This window comes from Callithrix jacchus, chromosome 6 (genome assembly GCF_049354715.1).
Source record: "Callithrix jacchus isolate 240 chromosome 6, calJac240_pri, whole genome shotgun sequence".
Classification (NCBI taxonomy): domain Eukaryota; kingdom Metazoa; phylum Chordata; class Mammalia; order Primates; family Cebidae; genus Callithrix; species Callithrix jacchus.
In genome coordinates, this window is record NC_133507.1 from 111849643 (window position 1) to 111869498 (window position 19856).

Sequence of the window (19856 nt, forward strand, 5' to 3'; positions counted from 1 at the left end):
TCTGGCCTGTGGTTGAAGTTGCAGGGCCAAAGCCAAAATCTCTCCATGCGTCTGTGATCTGTGATTCATGTGTCTGTGAGTTTATAACCAAGAAAAGCCTTGATCCTTCAATATGTGAGTGTGAAATAGATTAATATGTTACGTCTCTTAAATCAAAAGAGCTCTGTTCTTATTAGATTATAGGAAAAAAAGCACTTATATATCTTATATATCTCACATTTCTAGCTTCTAGTGTTTTCAATGTTAGGCTTTTAAAAATATCCTTCATACAGAAACTGCTACCTTAAATATATTTTGTAAATCCAACTTCCGGTAACTAAGATAAATCTGTGGCAAGTCACACTAGCTTAATAATTTGGTTTTTTGGTTTTTTTTTAAAAAACAGGTAGGTCTTTTCTTTGATTTACAGAGTTAATGATAATTCAGTTGCGTATTTGGTTGACTCTTTCATGAAGAGAACAATCTGGTCTTCTTAAATAGTTTATCAAAAAGATAGCATTAGTCTACTACTATGTCACCATTATGAAAACTGAATATTAGTATTACTCTAAAGTGAATCACTATTTAGACACACCTGTCCCATAAGCCTATGTTCTGTAGTAGGATATATCCAATTCAATAAATTTCCAAGACCTGTCTATAACTAAGGACCTGGAATCTGTAGATAACTCAGAACCTGACACTGAATGGAGTTAATGAACAGATAATCATCAGATACCTAGATAAACTAAGATAAATCACTAAAACATGGATTGCTAAGCATACTTTTAGGCTTATCCACTTTTGCTTCTTATTTTTATATTCTACAGAAAGGTTGTATCTTTTTTTTTTGGAGACGGAGTTTCACTGTTGTTACCCAGACTGGAGTGCAATGGCATGATCTTGGCTCACCGCAACCTCCGCCTCCTGGGTTCAAGCAATTCTCCTGCCTCAGCCTCCTGAGTAGCTGGGACTACAGATGCACACCATCATTCCCAGCTAATTTTTGTATTTTTAGTAGAGACAGGGTTTCACCTTGTTGACCAGAATGGTCTCAATCTCTTGACCTCGTGATCCACCCGCCTTGGCCTTCCAAAGTGCTGGGATTATAGGCGTGAGCCACCGCGCCTGGCCAAGAAATTACACGTAATTTGTAGCATCATTGCTGCCTCGAAAGGTGAGAAGCATAGGTTGGTGTCACCACCTTTTTTTCCCTTTGTTCCCGAATAATCACTCATTCATTCATTCGTTCAATTCTATTTTATTCTATTCTGTTCTGTTCTATTCTATTCTAATGTGTTTTTGTTTTTTGGTTTTTCTTTTAAAGATGGGGTTTCTCCATGATGTCCAGGCTGGTCTTGAACTTCTGACCTCATGTGATCCACCCACCTTGGCCTCCCAAAGTGCTAGGATTACAGGCGTGAGCCACTGCACCCGGCCTTGGTCATATCTTTGAGTTGTGTTAATGGACATATTCACGTCTGCCACTTGAAGGAGTGAGAGGTGTGTGCGGATGTGGAAACCTGTGGATGCGTACTCAGGCGCTCTGCTCACCTACAGAAAGGCTCACGTAGAGCAGTTCTCAATTTTCTGCCACCTCCTCAGCTTTTTCTGTGAGAAGTTGGTTACTTTGAATGGAAATTACCTTTGGTTGATCCGCAAAGCAACAGTGACAAAGAAATAAAACTCTGTGTGCATGCTTTTGTTTGGTGCCACAATAAAAAGTAGTTTCATTCCAAAATATGAATGACCAGTGAAGGTCTAAAGAAGTGAATTTTATTTGCCTTGGTTTATAATACCCGAGTCTGAAAAGAAAATGAAATGTCTTAGATCTTAGCAAAGTTTCCTCACTTTGGATGGGCTTGCCACCTGGCTTACTGGTCACTGCCTTCACCTATAGCAGAGATCCTCAACCTCCGGGCCATGGTCCAGTACCAGTCCATGGCCTGTTGGGAACCAGATCACATAGCAGGAGGTAAGCAGTGGCTACAACTGCTCCCCAGCACTCCCAGTACTCCTGAGCTCCGCCTCCTGTCACACTGGTGGCATGAGACCCTCACAGGAGTGTGAAACGTATTGTAAACTGTGCATACAAGGGATCTGGGTTGCAGGCTCCTTATGAGAATCTAATGCCTGATGATCTGTCCCTGTCTCCCATCACTCACCAACCCTGGATGGGACCATCTAGTTGCATAAATACAAGCTCAGACCTCCACTGATTCTACATCATGGTGAATTGTATAATTATTTCACTATATATTACAACGCAATAATAATAGAAATAAAGTGCACAATAAATGTAATGCACTTGAATCATCCTGAAACCATCCCCCCACCCTGGCCCATGGAAAAATTATCTTCCATGAAACCAGCTCCTGGTGCAAAAAGGCTGGGGACGGCTGACCTGCAGCATGAGGGCTGTTCTTTTATCCTGTGGTCTGTCTGACAGCAGTAGCTTACGTCTTGCCAGAAAAATTTCTGTGCTTCATGCTGACTTTATTAAGTCCTTGAGTATTTAAAAATAAAACAAATACAAAAACTCACTCGTGAAAGAGATGATTCTTTAAACTCATGTCACCTTCTGTTTACTTTTAAATTTGTTTGCATTACTAAAAGCGTAAGCAAGAATTATTTATTGAGCACCCGTGACACGCTCTGAGTCAAGTGCCTAAATCTTTTCCGACAACTCTTTTGATTTTTCCTCCCAGAGATCAGATCCTAAATGTAGAAACAGTAAAAGAAAACTTTTCATCTTGAACTAAAACATGCTTTGAAACTTCCCAGAGGGCCCCTGGAAATTCACAAAAATTTGTACTTTCACCTTATGAAGCAAGAGCAAGAGATGATAGAAGTAACTACGTTTGTTATTCTTATATCAGCATCTGAAGAGATGCTCAGCATTCCCTGGGTTAAGTTTGTATCAGCAAACTGTCATTAGTACAAATATTTCAGACACTGCACACTTTGTAGCAAGGCCCTGAAGGTTTGCCAGTGCCCTCATCACCGTCCGTGGTATGCTTTACCTTTAGTGAGACGTGGATCAAAACACTTACAAAATAGTTATTTCCCAATGGAGAATCTTACTTTTCTGAAGCTTTGTTTTATTGGTTGCTGTAATAAATTAACCATGAGTCATCTACCAGTAGTTTCGTATTTACTCTGCTGTGCACCTGAGACTCTGCTGTAAGCCACAGAGAGGGCTGCCTTCCACGAGGGGCAGCCTGGGAGGCTCACAAGGACATGAAGGCTCTCCAAGCTGCTGAGCTACAGTGAATCGCCTCGTGGGTACAGGCCCCTGAATGCACCTCACTCAGGCCACCTTCAGATTATCCATCAGATGGAGTCATGACTTCTAGGCCACTAATCTCAGAGCAGAGGCTTCCTGAAAGTTCTCTCTTGGCTGGGATCCAAAAAAAAACAGGAATTATTACATAGGATTGAATGAGGCAATTTTGTTGCGGTTATTTTTTTGAATATTGCTGATGTTTTCCTGTTTTCATTTATAGATCTATGAGGAAGTCCTTCTCTTCCTTCTTAACCTACAATGTAATAGACTTTGCTTTTGTCAGTTGAAAAGAAACATGTTTTACATAGTTTCTGATTTTCACAAACACTCTAGAATTCAGAAAATGATTTAGTCTTCTTAACTTTTCATGGAAATATAGTTATTTTCATAAATTCAATGAAGAATTTTTTTTTCTTTTTGCTGGCATGAAATAGCATTGTGCAATAAGGATTATTTTGGGGTTGTCATACTTGGAAGCGATTCTCATTTAATCAGGGGGGATAAGACACTTTATATGCAGAATTGATGCCACAAAGCTATTTCAGGAGAGCATGCTGGGCTCTTGAGTCCCAGCCTCACAGTGAAGCAGGAAAGGCCACAAAACAAACCTCTGGAACACCGACCTGGAAAGAAAGGGGTGATTTATTCAGCCAGGAGCAGGGCAGCAAAATTGCTTAATAGCCAAGCTCAGCTCACAAAGAAAGTCCCCACCCTTTTAAAAGCTTACAACTCTAGAATTTACCTGTGAAAGAGTCTTGGGCCATGGAGTAGGGTGGGATACAGTGACTTAGGTGGGGGTTTGATTATGTTTAAGTAAAAACAATGCCTTCTTGAAAGATTCGTCTATACCATGCCTGCAGTCTATAGGAGGGTGATGAAAGGTGGCCTGTCTGCCAACCTTTACTTCCCCTATTGAAATGCAAAGTGGAAGTCAAGCGGGAGGTGGTCTTAGATGCTTAAGGGTGATTAAGGATCTCCTTCCTCAACAGGTGGCAGGGAAGGTGGCTTCCTGCAGGCCAGGAGCATCAACCATTGTAGGGAACTTTGAGAAGAGAACATCCAAATTTACGGGCACATAGGTGAGATCTGGTAACAATGGTTCCTTGAACTCGGTTTCCTAGCAGATAAAAGAGGCTTTTACAAATCCCCCCTAAGATTTTCTATGCAGACAGATAGATGCTAATTCCAGGGCCACGGCAGTGGCTCAATGCTGCACAGCACTCTAGATTTGAAAGCCATGGGCTGGATGCAGTGGCTCATGCCTATAATCCCAACACTTTGGGAGGCCGAGACGAGCCAATCACTCAAAGCCAAGAGTTCGAGACCAGCCTGGCCAACATGGAAATACCCCATCTCTAGTAAAACTACAAAAATTGGCTAGGCATAGTGGCACATGCCTGTAATCCCAGCTACCCAGGTGACTAAGGCAGGAGAATCGCTTGAACCTCAGAGGCGGAAGCTGCAGTGAGCCGAGATTGCGCCATTGCACTCCAGCCCAAGTTTGCTGCCCAGGAGTTTTCTCGTGGCTTGGTCCATCTTCAGGCTTGGCAAACGACCATCTCCTCAGGCCCCTCTCTCCCTCCACACTCTCCACCTCATGCTCTCCACACCCCACCCCACCCCACCCCTTTCTGGGGGTCCTCTACCCACCTCCCTGGTCTGTCTCCCAGAGGCAGGGCAAAATTGTCATTCCCTTTTAGACAGAATAAGTCACCTCTTTTGTTTCTCCTACCCAGCCCATGGGGAGGGTGGATTAGCTTTAAGAACACCAATCATGCTCGGTGAGGTCATTTTTTTTCCAACAAATGACCTTGTGACTCCATCAGAGGAATGTTTTGCTTCTTTCTACTCTAATCCATTCCAACCTCAACCTGTAGGCAACTTTTCAAACAGAAATGTTCTTCTTATTACACAAACATCAAATTCCCCTTCAGAAGATCACAGCTCATTAGCATGGGGGGTATCCAAACAACACTGTCGCTATCCTGAAGATGTCTCCCAGTAAGGAAATTCTAGAATTTGCTGAATGGCCACAGCCTTTGTTAGAATAAGGACACACACACACCACCTCTAAAGATACTTGTGCATTTGTGTGAATGCTTTCTGTTGTCTCAAATAATTATGAAAACACGTCTTAAAATGTGAGATCCCTTCTGTGGGACTTCATGGTCTCTCATAAAGTTCTTGCGAACAAAACAAAGGAAGATGAATAGATTGCAGGACATCAAGAAGACATTAGATTAGCTGGGTGTGGTGGTGTGCAGCTGTAGTCCCAGCTACTCGGGAGGCTGAGGAGGGAGGATCGCATGAGCCCTGGAGGTCGAGGCTGCAGTGAGCTATGATCGCACCAAGGCACTCCAGCCTAAGCGACAGAGCAAGACCCTATATGAAATTTAAAAAAAAAGGGGGGGATAAAAATCGGAAAAATCAACATTCTGAAAGAGTTGTGAAAGGCAAGAGTCTATAGTGGTGTGTGCCCTGGGGCACTAAGACAGTGAAAGGCAAGAGTCTATGGTGGTGTGTGCTCTGGGGCACTAAGACAGTGAAAGGCAAGAGTCTATGGTGGTGTGTGCCCTGGGGCTCTGCAGGGGAGTTTAATGATTTTATTACAGTGCATCCTGTCATCCAAACTCCTCACTTAGAGATGGGGAAGCTGGGTCAGGTGCAGTGGCTCATGCCTATAATCCTAGCACGTTGGCAGGCCAAGGTGGGCAGATTACTTGAGGTCAGGAGTCTGAGACCAGCCTGGCCAACATGATGAAACCCTGTCTCTACTAAAAATACAAAAATTAGCCAGGCATGGTGGCACATGCCTGCAATCTCAGCTACTCAGGAGGCTGAGGCAGGAGAATCACTTCAACCAGTGAGGCAGAGGTTGCAGGGAGCCTGATTGTGCCACTGCACTCCAGCCTGGGTGAGAGAATGAGACTCCCTCCCCCCACCAAAAAACAAAAAGTTACAGAGAAGCTGGGTTTGTGTTTTGTAAGTAGGCTACTAGAGGTTACATGGTGGGTTCGCCTGTCCCTCCATCTGTCCATCACCTAGACTCAGTCTGGATGACAGGCATGGAACACATTAGGACACAGGCTGCCATGGCCTGTAATTGTGCATGATATCCATTGATGAGAGTTAGCCAAATATACTGAAATGTCAGTCTAGTTCTGTTTGTGGTTGGGCCAGTAAAACCCCTTCCTCATTTCTTTTCTGCTTCTCACTAGAGACAGAAACCAAGAACCATGGCTTCAGGCTCCCAAAAGCTCAAAACAAAACAACAACAATAAAATGCAGGCCCTAGCACCAACTCATAAGCCCCCACCCCAGGCCCATCTCCTTAAGTCCACCGAGCTCCTCTTGGGGCCAGGCTGGCTAGACTCTAGACTGCTGGGTCCAGCTCCAAGCAGGCAGACTCTTGAGTTGTGGACCCCCAGCCGGCTGAACTCTGGGATCCTAATTCCAGACTCTGGGTGAGGTGGACTTAGGTCCGGGGCTCCAGGTTAGACCAGGGGCCTTCAGCGCTGCAGCAGGTAGCTGCCTTCATGGCTGGGCTTCTGGGGTGGTGGTGCCTTCTCAGGACAGGGGCCAGGGCTGGAGTTGGGACTGGATTCAGAGAGTGTCAACATCGGCAGAGCGAGAATGGCAGGCCGAGCAGAGGATAACCCAGAGCAGCAGCAGCAAGAGGCCTACAAGCCCGTTGCAGACAATGGTGATGAGGGCCCCCTGGGAGATGGCTGCCCCCATGACGGGCACCCTCAGACTAGCACAGACAGTGGAGCTGCCTGGATGGCGAGGCCCATGCCGAGGCAGGACTCTGGTATGGCTGGCCTTCCGAGGAGGCTGTGCTGTCTGCGTGGTTCCTGGGCAGTGGAGATGTCTACCTGCTGTCCTGAGCCTGAGTTGAGCCTGGTGCGCGCCCGCAGGAGGGTCCGGGGCAGCGGGATGCTCGGGGCAGCGGGATGCTCAGCGCCGACTAAGGCTCAGGAGCCTGCGGGCGGGGGGCGGCGAGAGGCGGGAGGCCACTGGTATTTCAACAGTGGTGATTTGTTCACTTGTTTTCAGGCACTGAAATCTCCAAAGGTCCTACTTCCAAAATAAAATTTTGAATTTTATAGAAGAAATGTATCATGCCACTAAGATTAGAATGATTGAACAGATCTAAAGCATTTATAACCATTTCTTTTTCAGGGATGTCCAAGGGAGAGAATACGGCCATGGCTTCTTAGTTCTGTTTGTGGTTGGGCCAGTAAAACCCCTTCCTCATTTCTTTTCTGGTTCTCACTAGAGACAGAAACCAAGAACCATGGCTTCAGACTGCCAAAAGCTTAAAAGAAAACAACAACAAAATACGGTGAGTTGGGCAAGCTTGTGGGATGGTGAGGGTATAACAAGCCCTGGAGAGGGTATGTTCCAATAAGTAGCAGACCAGCGTAGATGGGAGAGGGCTTCCCACAGTGGCTCACCTGGAACACATCTCTAAACATCTTCTTTAAACACCATTTCCCTTCCCATATGTAGCTGATAAACTCTCTCTATATCCTCACCCATCCAGGCTTCTTATTCACACTTCTCCTCCTTCCTTATCCTAACTCTCCCCGCCCTCACATTCTGAGCTACTCCCTGCTGTGGGCTGCCCCTCCACACCCTCAGCCTCAACAAGGCTCAAGTGATTCTCTCTTCATTCCAGTGCAGGATTTCTCAATCTTGGCATGATTGCCAGTTTGAGCTGAATAATTGTTGTAGGGTCAATTTTGTGCATTGTAGGATGCTTACCAGTATCCTTGGCTTCTACTAGTTAGATGCCAGTAGCATCTCCCCAACTGTGACAACCAAAAATGTCCATAGACATTGCCAAATGTGCCCTGGCAGACAAATAGTTGAGAACCACTTTTCTAGATATATTCTGTATCTCACTACATTGGTAATTGCAATGCAGAGTAGTGTCAAACATAATGAGATTCAAAAACCATGTCACGTATAGTGTTTATCTGAGTGCAAAGCTTCAGGATGACTATCCAGAAAACACACACTCTAAAACAATGGGTCATCATTCGTAAGTGGGTAAGTTAGGGTTTAATTTATATAGGGAGTTACAACATTTTCCATACAAGGTCAGTGCAGAGGTTATAGCAATTTGATAGGTTACAGATGGGCACAATAAAAGGAGCATTGCCTTAACATTCCATGAGCAGTGATGATCTGAGGGAAGTCTCACTCTGTTGCCACAAGCCCTTTCCTAATAATTTACAGGAAAAAGCAGAAGTTCCAGTTGCACACTATGTGACTCAGGCCACACAGCCTTTCTGGGCTCAAAATACCTTAAAGTTCCAACAGTTTCAAGTTTGAATTACTTAATTTTACAGTAGAAAAAGATGTCAGGAAGGATATTGAAAAAGTAACCAAGAATTGAGAGTTCAGAGAGGGCTCCCTAAAAGATGTCAGAAATGTCAACGCATATGGTTGGAAAATAGTTTTCCAGGTTGGGACACATCATGTATGAAAGCCTGCTGATAAGTGATAATGAAACATGAGGGGAAATATCAAGTAACTCAGAGTACCAGGAGGGAAGTGGCGAGAGACACTGCTGGGGGAGGTGGGTGAAAGGAAGGGGATGGAGAGCCTTGTGTACTATGATGAGGAATTTGACCTTCTCCTGAAGTCAAGAGGGGACCACTGAAGTATTTTAAACACACAAATAGTTTTATTTTAGAAAAGTTATTCTGGTAGCCGTGTGGAAATTAAAGTCAACAAAGAGAGAGAACATTAGGAGACTATTGCACATCTTAGATAACATTCACATAATGTTTAGGGCAATCCAGTCATTGACTAGGTCAACCAGGCAAATCCTAGTGTCATCCTCTTTCTACATCAAAATTTCAACAAAGCCATGGCTGCTGGCAGTTCAAAAAGGAAATATCACTGTCACACAGTGAGACTTTGACAAGAAGGTAAAACTTGCTCATGAGCTCTTAATCACAATTTTCATTGTGTTTTATGAGAATTTAAGTTTTACTTACTATGTTCTCAATCTCTAAAATTTGAAATTTTCACAAGCCTTAGCATGTAAACTCTGTTACTGTCTTCACATCTTTGGAAGATCTCCTCCAGTCTCAGGGACATAAATATAGCCTGTATTTTGTTAATTTTAACATCTCTAGCTTGAATTCCCCCACCTAATTCTCAAAAACTGCTCAACATATCAACTTATGTGCCTAATAGGGACCCCCACACAATCTATCAGCAAATTCTGAAATCACTATAATTAAATATCATATACCATACCTAACTCACTCTCTCACACACACACACACACGTGCGCACACACACACAAACAAACACAAAAATGGTCAGGTTTAGTTTCTGACATTATTTGTACTTTTTCTTTAAATTTGTTACAGTGTGAGTTTCTGTTTTTATAATCAATCTTTACTCAGCTAACACTAGCTATTGTCCATGGGCATGTTATTAACTCAAAGTACTTACATAGTACTACCAATTTTAAGAAAACAAGGCAAATCTGGAGGAAAACAAGTCACATAATATTAATAGTCCATATTCTATTGTAAATTATTACACAACAAATAAGCAAATGTAAAAATGATGCTGTATTCACCCCGCAACTTAATCTTGCGTAATGACATACCGTGACATAGCATATCTCATTTCCCAGCCTAATGGGTTACTGTATATACTATTTGATCAAAATTACGTGTATAAAAACCTTAGGTCTCATATTTCTTGATATTTGTGTGTTTGAACTGAAAACCACACTACATAGTCTGTATAATTTGTGCATGACCGTTTAGTTACAATAGTGCAATTCAACCTGAGCTAGCAAAGAAAAACAGAGAGAAGAAGAGAGAACTTACAATGGGATACAGAATCAGAATCATCTCGGAGAGCCATAGGAAGGGATATAGCCTAGCATCAGGAATGAACTTGAAGCAAAAACTAGGTACCAGGCAATTTTCTTTGAATTGACTCCTCTTTGCTTTATTCCTCAAATCTGCTTCATTCTTCTCTTGTCTCCTTCTGTTTTCCTGTGATTCATTGGTTTTTGAGGTAGAGCTTGACCTATAATGATTCCGTAATTCTTTTTTTTTTTCTTTTCTTTCCTTTCCTTTTTTTTTTGAGATGGAGTCTTGCTCAGTTGCCCAGGCTACAGTGCAGTGGTGCGATCTCAGCTCACTGTAACCTCTGGGTCCTGGGTTCAAGTAATTCTTATAACCAAGCCTCCCGAGTAGCTGGGACTACAGGTGTGTACTACCATGCTTGGCTAATTTTTGCATTTTTAGTGGAGGCTGGGTTCCCCCTGTTGGCCAGGCTAGTCTCAAACTCTTGACCTGAAATGATCTGCCCACCTTGGCTGCTGGGATTACAGGTATGAGCCACTGTACCTGGCCCTGTAATAATTCTTGAACTTATATGTTACAATTCCCATCATCAGGCAGAGTAACTTGTCTGACTGTCTAATTTCTGGGAAAGACACTTACTATTGACTGAATGTTTGCACCGCCATCCTCCCCAACCCCAGCATCAAATTTATGTTGAAACTATAATTACCAACATGATGCAATTCAAAAATCAGACCTTTGGGACATAATTAAATCATGAGGGTAGAGCGTTTATGATTGAATTAGAGCCTTATAAGCAAAGAAACAAGAGGTTGCTTCTCTCTCTGTGCTCTCTGCCATGTCAGTACGCAGCAAGGACACAGCCATCTGCAAACCAGGAAGGGCGCCCTCACTGGGGACCTGGCCTTGTTGGCAACCAAATCTTGGACTTCCAACATCTAGAACTGTGACAAATACGTTTCTGTCGTTTAAGCCACCCAGTCTACGGTAACTCGTTATGGCAGCCTGAACTGACTAAGAGACTATCCAGTCTCATGGATCAAATGTTAACAAATAATTGAGATACTGCTCTACTGGAGACTTCTTTGTCCTCCACTGTAGATTGAGGGAATGGGCAGTTGATAGAAATGACTGTAAGAAAGTCCAGCGTGGTTTGATGGTACAGTTAGAATTTAAATCTAAATACATTGTTTTCCCTTTTGGTTTGACACATACCAGACAAACAAAAAGTCACATCCTTGCCATACGGTGCCTTAGATTTAGTGAAATAAATAAAAGGGAGGAAAAGCGATATCTCAATCCCTTCATCCTACTGTGATTAACTGAAAGAACTGCATTTGATAAATTTTACTTTGCTATCATTTAGGAGACTCCCCTTAAGTTGATTCTGTTCAACTTATCCAGATGCTATTTAACACACACATCTGTAGAAGATGTCTTAGTTCCCACACTCCCTCCCACTTTTATACATTAGTCAATCCATTACCTCATTCCTGAAATGACCTCTCTCCCTGATTGCCTAAGTTTACCGGCTCCTCAAGACCCCCTATTTAATTCATATTATACTTTTTAATACATGATGTTCAGTGTGCAAAAGATGTAAGATTTAAAACACTGATTTCCATTTTAAGGGATTCATACTATTCTAATAAACAAAACACTTTCAATACAAACTAATATATTAAACAAACAATAATACAGCCTTAAACAAGTATACAATTAGTCTTTTAATTGGTGAGGCACACTTTAAATATAAGCTAATATATTATACAAGTAATAACATAGCCTATACAGGCAATATACATATAAAATGTATGTCTAGCCGGGCACAGTGACTCAAGCCTGTAATCCCAGCACTTTGGGAGGCTGAGGCGGGTGGATCACGAGGTCAAGAGATCGAGACCATCCTGGTAAACATGGTGAAACCCCATCTCTACTAAAAATACAAAAAATGAGCAGGGCATGGTGGCATGTGCCTGTAATCCCAGCTACTCAGGAGGCTGAGGCAGGAGAATTGCCTGAATCCAGGAGGCGGAGGTTGCGGTGAGCCAAGATCACACCATTGCACTCCAGCCTGGGTAACAAGAGTGAAACTCCATCTCAAAAAAAAAAAAAAGTATGCCTATGTTATTATTAATAATATATTAAATGTATTAAGCAAACGTAATATAGCCTCATATGTGTAAAAAGGAGAAGTGTCTGGAGGGAAGAAGTGAAATTCAGAGAGGAATGATTAACAATTTTGTAGGATGGGAAATTAAGAGATGGAAAGGGTAGTTCAGGAAGAATTCACATAACTGCAGTGATCCTCCCTTCTGACACTTATCTGCCCTATCATGTGTGATGTCTTATACATTGAACACATCACTTTCTCTGTGTACTTTTATTTTTCTAATGAGATTCTATATTCATGTAAAGAGCAGACATGATTTACCTATTTTCTCCATTTGACAGACTGCATTGCAGAGTTCTTATCATTTTTTCTTGTTGTTTTTGTTTTTGTTTTGTTTTTTTTTTGAGACAGAGTCTCACTCTGCCACCAGGCTGGAGTGCAGTGGCACAATCTCAGCTCACTGCAACCTCCACCTACGGAGTTCAAGTGAACCCCCCCAACCCACTGATACCTTTGACTGGCTTAATAAAATAACAAAAAAAGATTCCCCTTTCTGTAAAATCCTCTCCACTTATCCAGGCTTACCTACACCACCTCTTTAGTGCATTCTCAACACACACAGGTTTTTTTGTTTTGTTTTTTAATATAAATAGAAAGGAGACTTGCTTTGTTGCTCAGACTGGAATAGGACTCTTGGCCTCAAGTGATCCTCCCACCTTTGCCTCCCAAATTGCCAGGATTACAGGTGTAAGCCACTGTAACTAGCCCCAACATGTATGGTCCTAAAGACACCTCACACTTAACAACTAATACCGACAAGGTGCTTGAAGTTTACTGGTCAGGTGTCTCCAGCAAGTCAGACAAGTGGTACAGCCGGCAAGTGAACCCCATTATCCATTCTTCCCATCTTCCTCAGGTTTTCAATGCACACATACCCACTCCAATGACTTCATTTCTGCCTACCCTGCAGGCAAGGCACCAGAATATTAAATAGAACTTGTTTGTACAGCCTCAAAGAAATTTCCTCAAAGTAGGAGGGCATACCCTTTCCCCATTTCCTCCTATTGCTGGCTACAGTGAAGACGTGAACAAAGCAACAGTTCTGGAACATAAGAAAGAAGCTGAGGCTGGAAGAACCTCAGGCCAAAGATCAAGGAATCATCAGACCAGCCCTGGACTGCTTTCCTGTGAAGCAAGGACAAGCAAATTTTTTCTTAACAGCCTGATCGTAAATATTTTCACCTCTGCAGACTGATACAGTCTCTATCACAACTACTCAATTTTTACTGAGAGCTTTTTTCCTCTTCAGACTTTTACAGGGCAATTTCCCTAGATAGTGATTAACGGAATAAAGGATAAGAATAACTTATATAGTTATATAGATAAATAAGTCTTCAAAACAATTACATGAATTAACACAGTTATCAAGAACAGACGTTTTGTCACTACCCTAAAAAGAAAAGGTCTTATCATCTTTTAAAAATTCAATGGCCAGGCACAGTGGCTCAAGCCTGTAATCCCAGCACTTTGGGAGGCTGAGGTGGGTGGATTACCCAATGTTAAGAAGTAGAGACCAGACTGGCCAACACAGTGAAACCCTGGCTCTACTAAAAACACACACAAAAAATTCATGACTCAGGCCAGGCGCAGTGGCTCATGCCTGTAATCCCAGCACTTTGGGAGGTCAAGACGGGTGGATCACCTAAGGTTGGGAGTTCCAGACCAGCCTGACCAACCTGCAGAAACCCCATCTCTAATAATAAAAAGTTAGCCAAGCTTGATGGCACATGCCTGTAATACCAGCCACTCAGGAGGCTGAGGCAGGAGAATCGCTTGAACCTGGGCGGCAGAGGTTGTGGTAAGCTGAGATCGCACCATTGCACTCCAGCCTGGGCGACAAGAGCAAAGCTCTGCCTCAAAAAATAAAAAACAATTCATAACTCAGTAAGTATGCACTCCTTATTTGATCTGGCTTTGCTCTGATGCCTAGTAAACTGTAACACATACAGTGCCAGTCAATGACTAACTGGTGACTGAGAGACGGCTTAGAAAAGATTTCAGACTTCTTGAATTTTGGTACCCATTTTAAAAAGTGACAGTGAAGCAGAAAGATCAAAAAAGCAACCAGCAAATTACTGAGCTTACCAGTTCACTGGCAAGAATTAGAACTCCCGAGAGATAATCTTCTACATCCAGATGAAATCCTTTCTCCCGATCTGGCTCAACTAAAAAACACATGAAAATAGAGGCATGCTGTGAATGCCATTTAAGCCTCAGAGTATAAAAATACACACACAATTTCTCCCAAATTAAGTGAAAAGGATGAATCTTTTAAAATCTGTTTTTGTAATATATTCACACCCTTGGCAACTAGACTGCACTGTGGATTTTTTGAGCTCTTAAGCAAAATTCAATTCAGTCTTCCTTAAAAAGTAGTATTATCAAAATGGTGTCTAGTTGGGTCAGAGAATACACTTGTTACAAAGTGCATGATAAAGCATTTAAAAAAGGAGTTATGATATTTGCAACTACCTTCCAAATGGCTGACAAAGACACAAAATGAGAAGATTAAGCAAATGTAGTAAAATGTTAACAAGTGGCAAATCTAAGTGTCCTGTAAACAGGTATTCATCATACTATTCTTTCCATTTTCCTGTAGGCTTGACATTTTAAAAAATCCAATTTTAAAAACTGAAAGAAGCAAGTGCAAATGAGTTAGCCACTATTGTTTTTAGCTTTTGTGTTTCCAAGTACAGTTGGCCCTCTGTGCTGACCAACTGCAGACTGAAAATACTTGGGAAAAATAAATAAAAATGACAATACAATTCAAAATATAAATTTTTTAATATAGTGTAACAACTATTTATACAGAACTCATACTGTATTAGACATTTTAAGTAATTAGAGATGATTTAAAGTATGTGGGAGGATGTGTACAGGTTACAAATACTGCACCATTTTATATAAGGGATTTGAACATCCTCAGATTTTGGTATTGGGAGAGTTCTGGATCCAGTCATCCTCAGATAACAAGCTACGACTATACATGGTTTTTAGTTAGTTCTTATTTGTTTTAATAAACAAAGTACAACCACCCTTTCCACCAAAATCTAAGCAACCATGCCTGATTCTGCAGATCCCACTAATGAAGACACTTACTGCCAAGAATTTCTGTAACTTCTCGAGTCACTAGTGTTTCTGTTTCCAAATACACAACAAATGCTGCCAAGAAGACCAAGCGCTGCAATACAAACCTCCAGTGCTCATGAAATCTGCAGGAAAATAAGCACACTTAACCTCCAAGGCTGTAGACCTTCAGAGAGACGCGCTTAATACAGTCATGTTCAAACAGTGCAGAAATAAGATCATTTTTCAAATAAAATCTTATGCAAAGCCCCAATATATAAAGAGCAATATGACACTTACTATACATTTTACAAGTCCAAATTTATAACAATTATTTAAGTTTATTCAGTGAGCAATACGGTCTAATTTTGATGAATATGAAAATTTACACCAGGCGCGGTGGCTCACGCCTATAATCCCAGCACTTTGGGAGGCTGAGGCAGGTGGATCACCTGAGGTGTGGAGTTCAAGACCAGCCTGGCCAACATGGCAAAACCCCATCTCTACAAAAAATACAAAAATTAGCCGGGTGTAGTGGCACCCACCCATAGTCCCAGCTACTCAGGAGGCTGAGGTGGGGGAATCGCTTGAACCTGGGAGGTGGAGGTTGCAGTGACCCGAGATCACACCTTATTAGTTAGCTCATGTTTCATGATTATGACTGGCAAAATTTTCCTTCCCTGCATAAAATAATGGTGTATCTTAAAATTAACAGTGTTGTAGATTCAACAAGATGTGGCATAAAATATTAACTATATATGTCACTTGGCAGTGAAATTCAAGCTTCAAATGAAAACTCGACGGTATTGATATATACCGCCACCTAATCTCATTACCTCAATAACAATAGTTCATCCAATTTCACAAGAAACCAAAATACAGCAAAAAGATATTCTTCTGACCTTCATACCACATTTTCTTTTTCATTGCTTTTTCACTGCAAAAGTAATACATGTTCCTTAAGAAGATTTAGAAAGTAAAAAGAAAAAAAATCACGAATGTTTGCCATGACCATCATTAGTTTGGTTCTTCTCTTTCTGTTACTCCTACACATCAGGATGCTTACCTAGTTGTAAGCAATCATTTGGTACGTATAATTTTTCTCCTTTTCTTACTTATCATTATAAAATGCTATTTTTCTTACAAACCTATAATACGGTTCAGCAGGAGACTTGGTCTTCAAAGACATTAGATGTGTTTTTACTATACCAAAATGTTCTCGAGCTTTCAAACACCTCTTTGAAACTAATCACAAAAGACAATCAAATGTAATAATGAAAAACGTATCAAATTTCAAATACAGTTCTAGCTTAATAATCTAAGTAATCTATCTGGAAATGAATCAACTTTTTTTTTAACCTCACAACTAATGTACACATCTCTGCTTCTCAACCTGGCTCTCAAAATATCATCCCTGGTTTCTGTACTAATAAGCTATACTGAAAAATAAACAACTTGCTAAAAGGGAATATATTAGGAGACACATTGGTAATAGGCTTGTCATAAACAACATCATCCTTCAGGGGCTGCACACCAGCCGCTATTCCTGTTCACTCCTGAGAGAATGCTTAACATCGGATTGCTCCTTCTTCCCGTATGTGGCAGAAAAAAGCCTTTACCAATTATTCACAACCAAGATGACACAACTCTATATCATTAAGAAAAATGACGTGCCTCTGGCATATGTCAATGCATTATTATATCATTCTTGTAACTGAAAATATACTTCAGCTCTTTTAGCTGTGCTGGCTATGCCTTACAATGAAGGTTCCATGTCTAAACTTGACATATTTGACTTTCATTCACAAGGCTGACTGTAAGCGCATTGATTTGAGAACACTTTATATTGTTAATCTCATATTAAAAGGTATTTAATGCAAATCAACAGGAAGTTGGGAAAAAAAGGTATTCAATCAGTGAAAGGCTGGATACACACACACACACACACACACACACACACACAAAAGAGCCAAATAAAAATCACTAGATAACACAAAGGCGTTATAAACCCTTTTCCTGCTTACCCTGAGAAGACTGTGCTGGCAGAGAGCTACACTTTTTTTTCTAAACAGGAAATGGGTTAAGCGATTCTAAGTATCATCAGTAGAATGCTATGACAACAGAAAAAAACATCTCTATTTAAACCATACTATGTGGAAGTGGAAAAATCAAAATTACCAAATCACCTACTTCTTCAGTTTGTATTCACCATAAAGCGTGATGGACATTTTTCATTATATAATGTCTTCTAGCCGGGCACAGCGGCTCACGCCTATAATCCGAGCACATTGGGAGGCTGAGGCAGGTGGATCACAAGGTCAAGAGATCGAGACCATCCTGGTCAACAAGGTGAAACCCCGTCTCTACTAAAAATACGAAAATTAGCTGGGCATGGTGGCGCGCGCCTGTAGTCCCAGCTACCAGCTACTCGGGAGGCTGAGGCAGGAGAATTGCTTGAACCCAGGAGGCAGAGGTTGCGGTGAGCCGAGATCATGCCATTGCACTCCAGTCTGGGAAACAACAGTGAAACTCCGTCTTAAAAAAAAAAGTCTTCTAGATAGAAACTAACTCTCGAAATAAGAGATACTTGGATACAAAACCAAGAACTTACTGTCCTGAAACCCAGCACCCTGATGGATCCCTTGCAGTAGAGTTAAAATCTCTGGAGCTGCTTGTTCTAAACTCTGTACAGCTTTTCGAATTTCCTAGAGAAGTAAAAATAAAAATCAGATATGCAACACAATTATTGTCATACACTGACATCAAACACATTAGATAGTATATGTGATCTATCATAACCAAGGTGGAGTCCTGACTTTTCCACTTATTTCCTCTGTAAGACTTCAAAAAGTCACTAAAAAGCCTTAGATTCCTCAGGTAGCTTTTAAGGATAACAGCCACCCATTCACCCAAGTATCCAATTGGGACATTATCGAATGGATGATGCGTGTGAATATAATTTGTAAAATGAAGAGTTAAATGCAATACAAGAGTTGGGTATTTCTAATTTTGTTTTCTTTTTTTGGGGGGGGGGCGGGGTCTTGCTCTGTTGCCCAAGCTGGAGTGCAGTGGCACGATCTAAGATCACCGCAACCTCCACCTACTGGGTTCAAGTGATTCTCCTGCCTCAGCTTCCGCAGTACCTGGGATGGCAGGTGTGTGCCACCACACCCAGTTAATTCTCTCTTGTACTTTTAGTAGAGACAGGGTTTCACCATCTTGCCCAGGCTGGTCTCGAACTCCTGACCTCAGGTGATCTGTCCGCCTCGGCCTCCCAAAGTGCTGCAATGACAGGCATGAGGCACCGCACCCTGCCTTTACTTCACTTTTAAAATATTCACTTAGCACACTTATGTGCCAGGCACTGTGTAAATACCTGGGGAACCAAGCATACAATCCCTTCCCTCTGGTGGTTTGCCATATAATGGGGGAGAAGATATTTTTTAAATAATCAACATTACACACATTTCTTTAAAAAAATTAATGTGCTACTAGAAAACATAACAGGAAATAGACCGTTTAGGTTGTGAGGTCAAGGGGATAAATATGAGATAACCAGGAAAAGAAGGGGAAAGACGCAAATTCCATTAAAGACAGGCAGGAAGCTAACTGGGGCACTAGAAGTAAAGAACTAAAGTGAACATCATACATAAAGAGAGAAGGCGTAAAATGAGATTGAAGAGAGGCCATGTGGGCCACAGTAGAGTCTGACTTTTTATCCTATGTGGGATAGGAAACCACAGGAGAGTTTTAAATAGGAGATTACAGGTGCTTTTAAGACACCAACAACAAATACACCAAACGCGTATTCGCTGAATTCAGGCGCAATTCGAGCCTTCGATATAAGCAAGTGCCGAAAAGAAGGCAAACTGACACAAACGAGGTAGGTGATGCTGAGAAGCTGAGACCTGAACACGGAGAATCAGGACAGAGCGGTAGAATTTGGAGCGGGGAGTGCCCTAACCTAAAGCTAGAGGGGAAGCAACCCACCCTCGGAGGCGTCCTCACCGCCCCAGACTCAGTGACGAAGGAGGACCGGGCGATGTGGCCCAGCTAGGCATGGAGAGAGAAACGGAATGGAGAAGGGAGGAGGCTCGCCTCTTGGATGTCCTGCTCTTGAGCCAAAAAGCCCTGCAGCTCCACGAAGATCTCGCTCACAGACATGGCGCTAGCTGCACAACAATCAGCCAGTGTGGCAAGGGCGGCCAAGGAACTGGACTCCGGAAACAACCAGCGAAATCGATCGCAACACCCTCGGCAGCCGCCGTTGTCGCCGCGTACCCCCGGTCTTACGCCACGGCCGTCGCTGGGGTCCTCCGAGGCCCGCGGCGCGCCGGAGGACTGGCTGCCCGCCGCACTGCCTAAAACGCTGCCCGCCTCACTGCCTGAAACGCCGCCCGCCGCCTTCGGAATGAAGGCAGGAGTCCAGAGGGCAGAAGAGGGGGAGAGTGGGCGGGGCTTCAGCCTTAGGACAGGCATCGCCAGAAACAACTTGCTAAGGGGG

The 19856-nt window shown here is 42.4% G+C and overlaps 1 protein-coding gene and 1 pseudogene across 1 annotated transcript; both read right to left on the bottom strand.

Moving 5' to 3' along the window:
- Positions 1–6644: 6644 nt before the first annotated feature.
- On the bottom strand, positions 6645–7198 carry LOC144576422 (adropin-like; annotated as a pseudogene).
- Positions 7199–9611: 2413 nt separating this feature from the next.
- Positions 9612–19846, bottom strand: LOC100408896 (uncharacterized). Its single transcript, XM_078328033.1, has 5 exons — positions 19451–19846; positions 17964–18057; positions 15386–15498; positions 14372–14451; positions 9612–13190 (listed from the first exon to the last, which is right to left on the bottom strand). The coding sequence occupies exons 1-3, from the start codon at positions 19829–19831 to the stop codon at positions 15416–15418; spliced, it is 558 nt and encodes a 185-aa protein (XP_078184159.1). The 5' UTR covers positions 19832–19846; the 3' UTR covers positions 9612–13190; positions 14372–14451; positions 15386–15415.
- Between the last annotated feature and the right edge of the window lie 10 nt (positions 19847–19856).

Excerpts from the sequence above, each read along its gene's own strand:
- LOC100408896 (XM_078328033.1), bottom strand. The coding sequence starts at position 19,831 with ATGCCTGTCCTAAGGCTGAAGCCCCGCCCACTCTCCCCCTCTTCTGCC. Across the intron at positions 18,058-19,450 it reads AAGAGCAGGACATCCAAGAG|GAAATTCGAAAAGCTGTACA; the intron begins GCGAGCCTCCTC and ends TTACTTCTCTAG. Across the intron at positions 15,499-17,963 it reads GGGTGCTGGGTTTCAGGACA|ATTTCATGAGCACTGGAGGT; the intron begins GTAAGTTCTTGG and ends ATTTTCCTGCAG.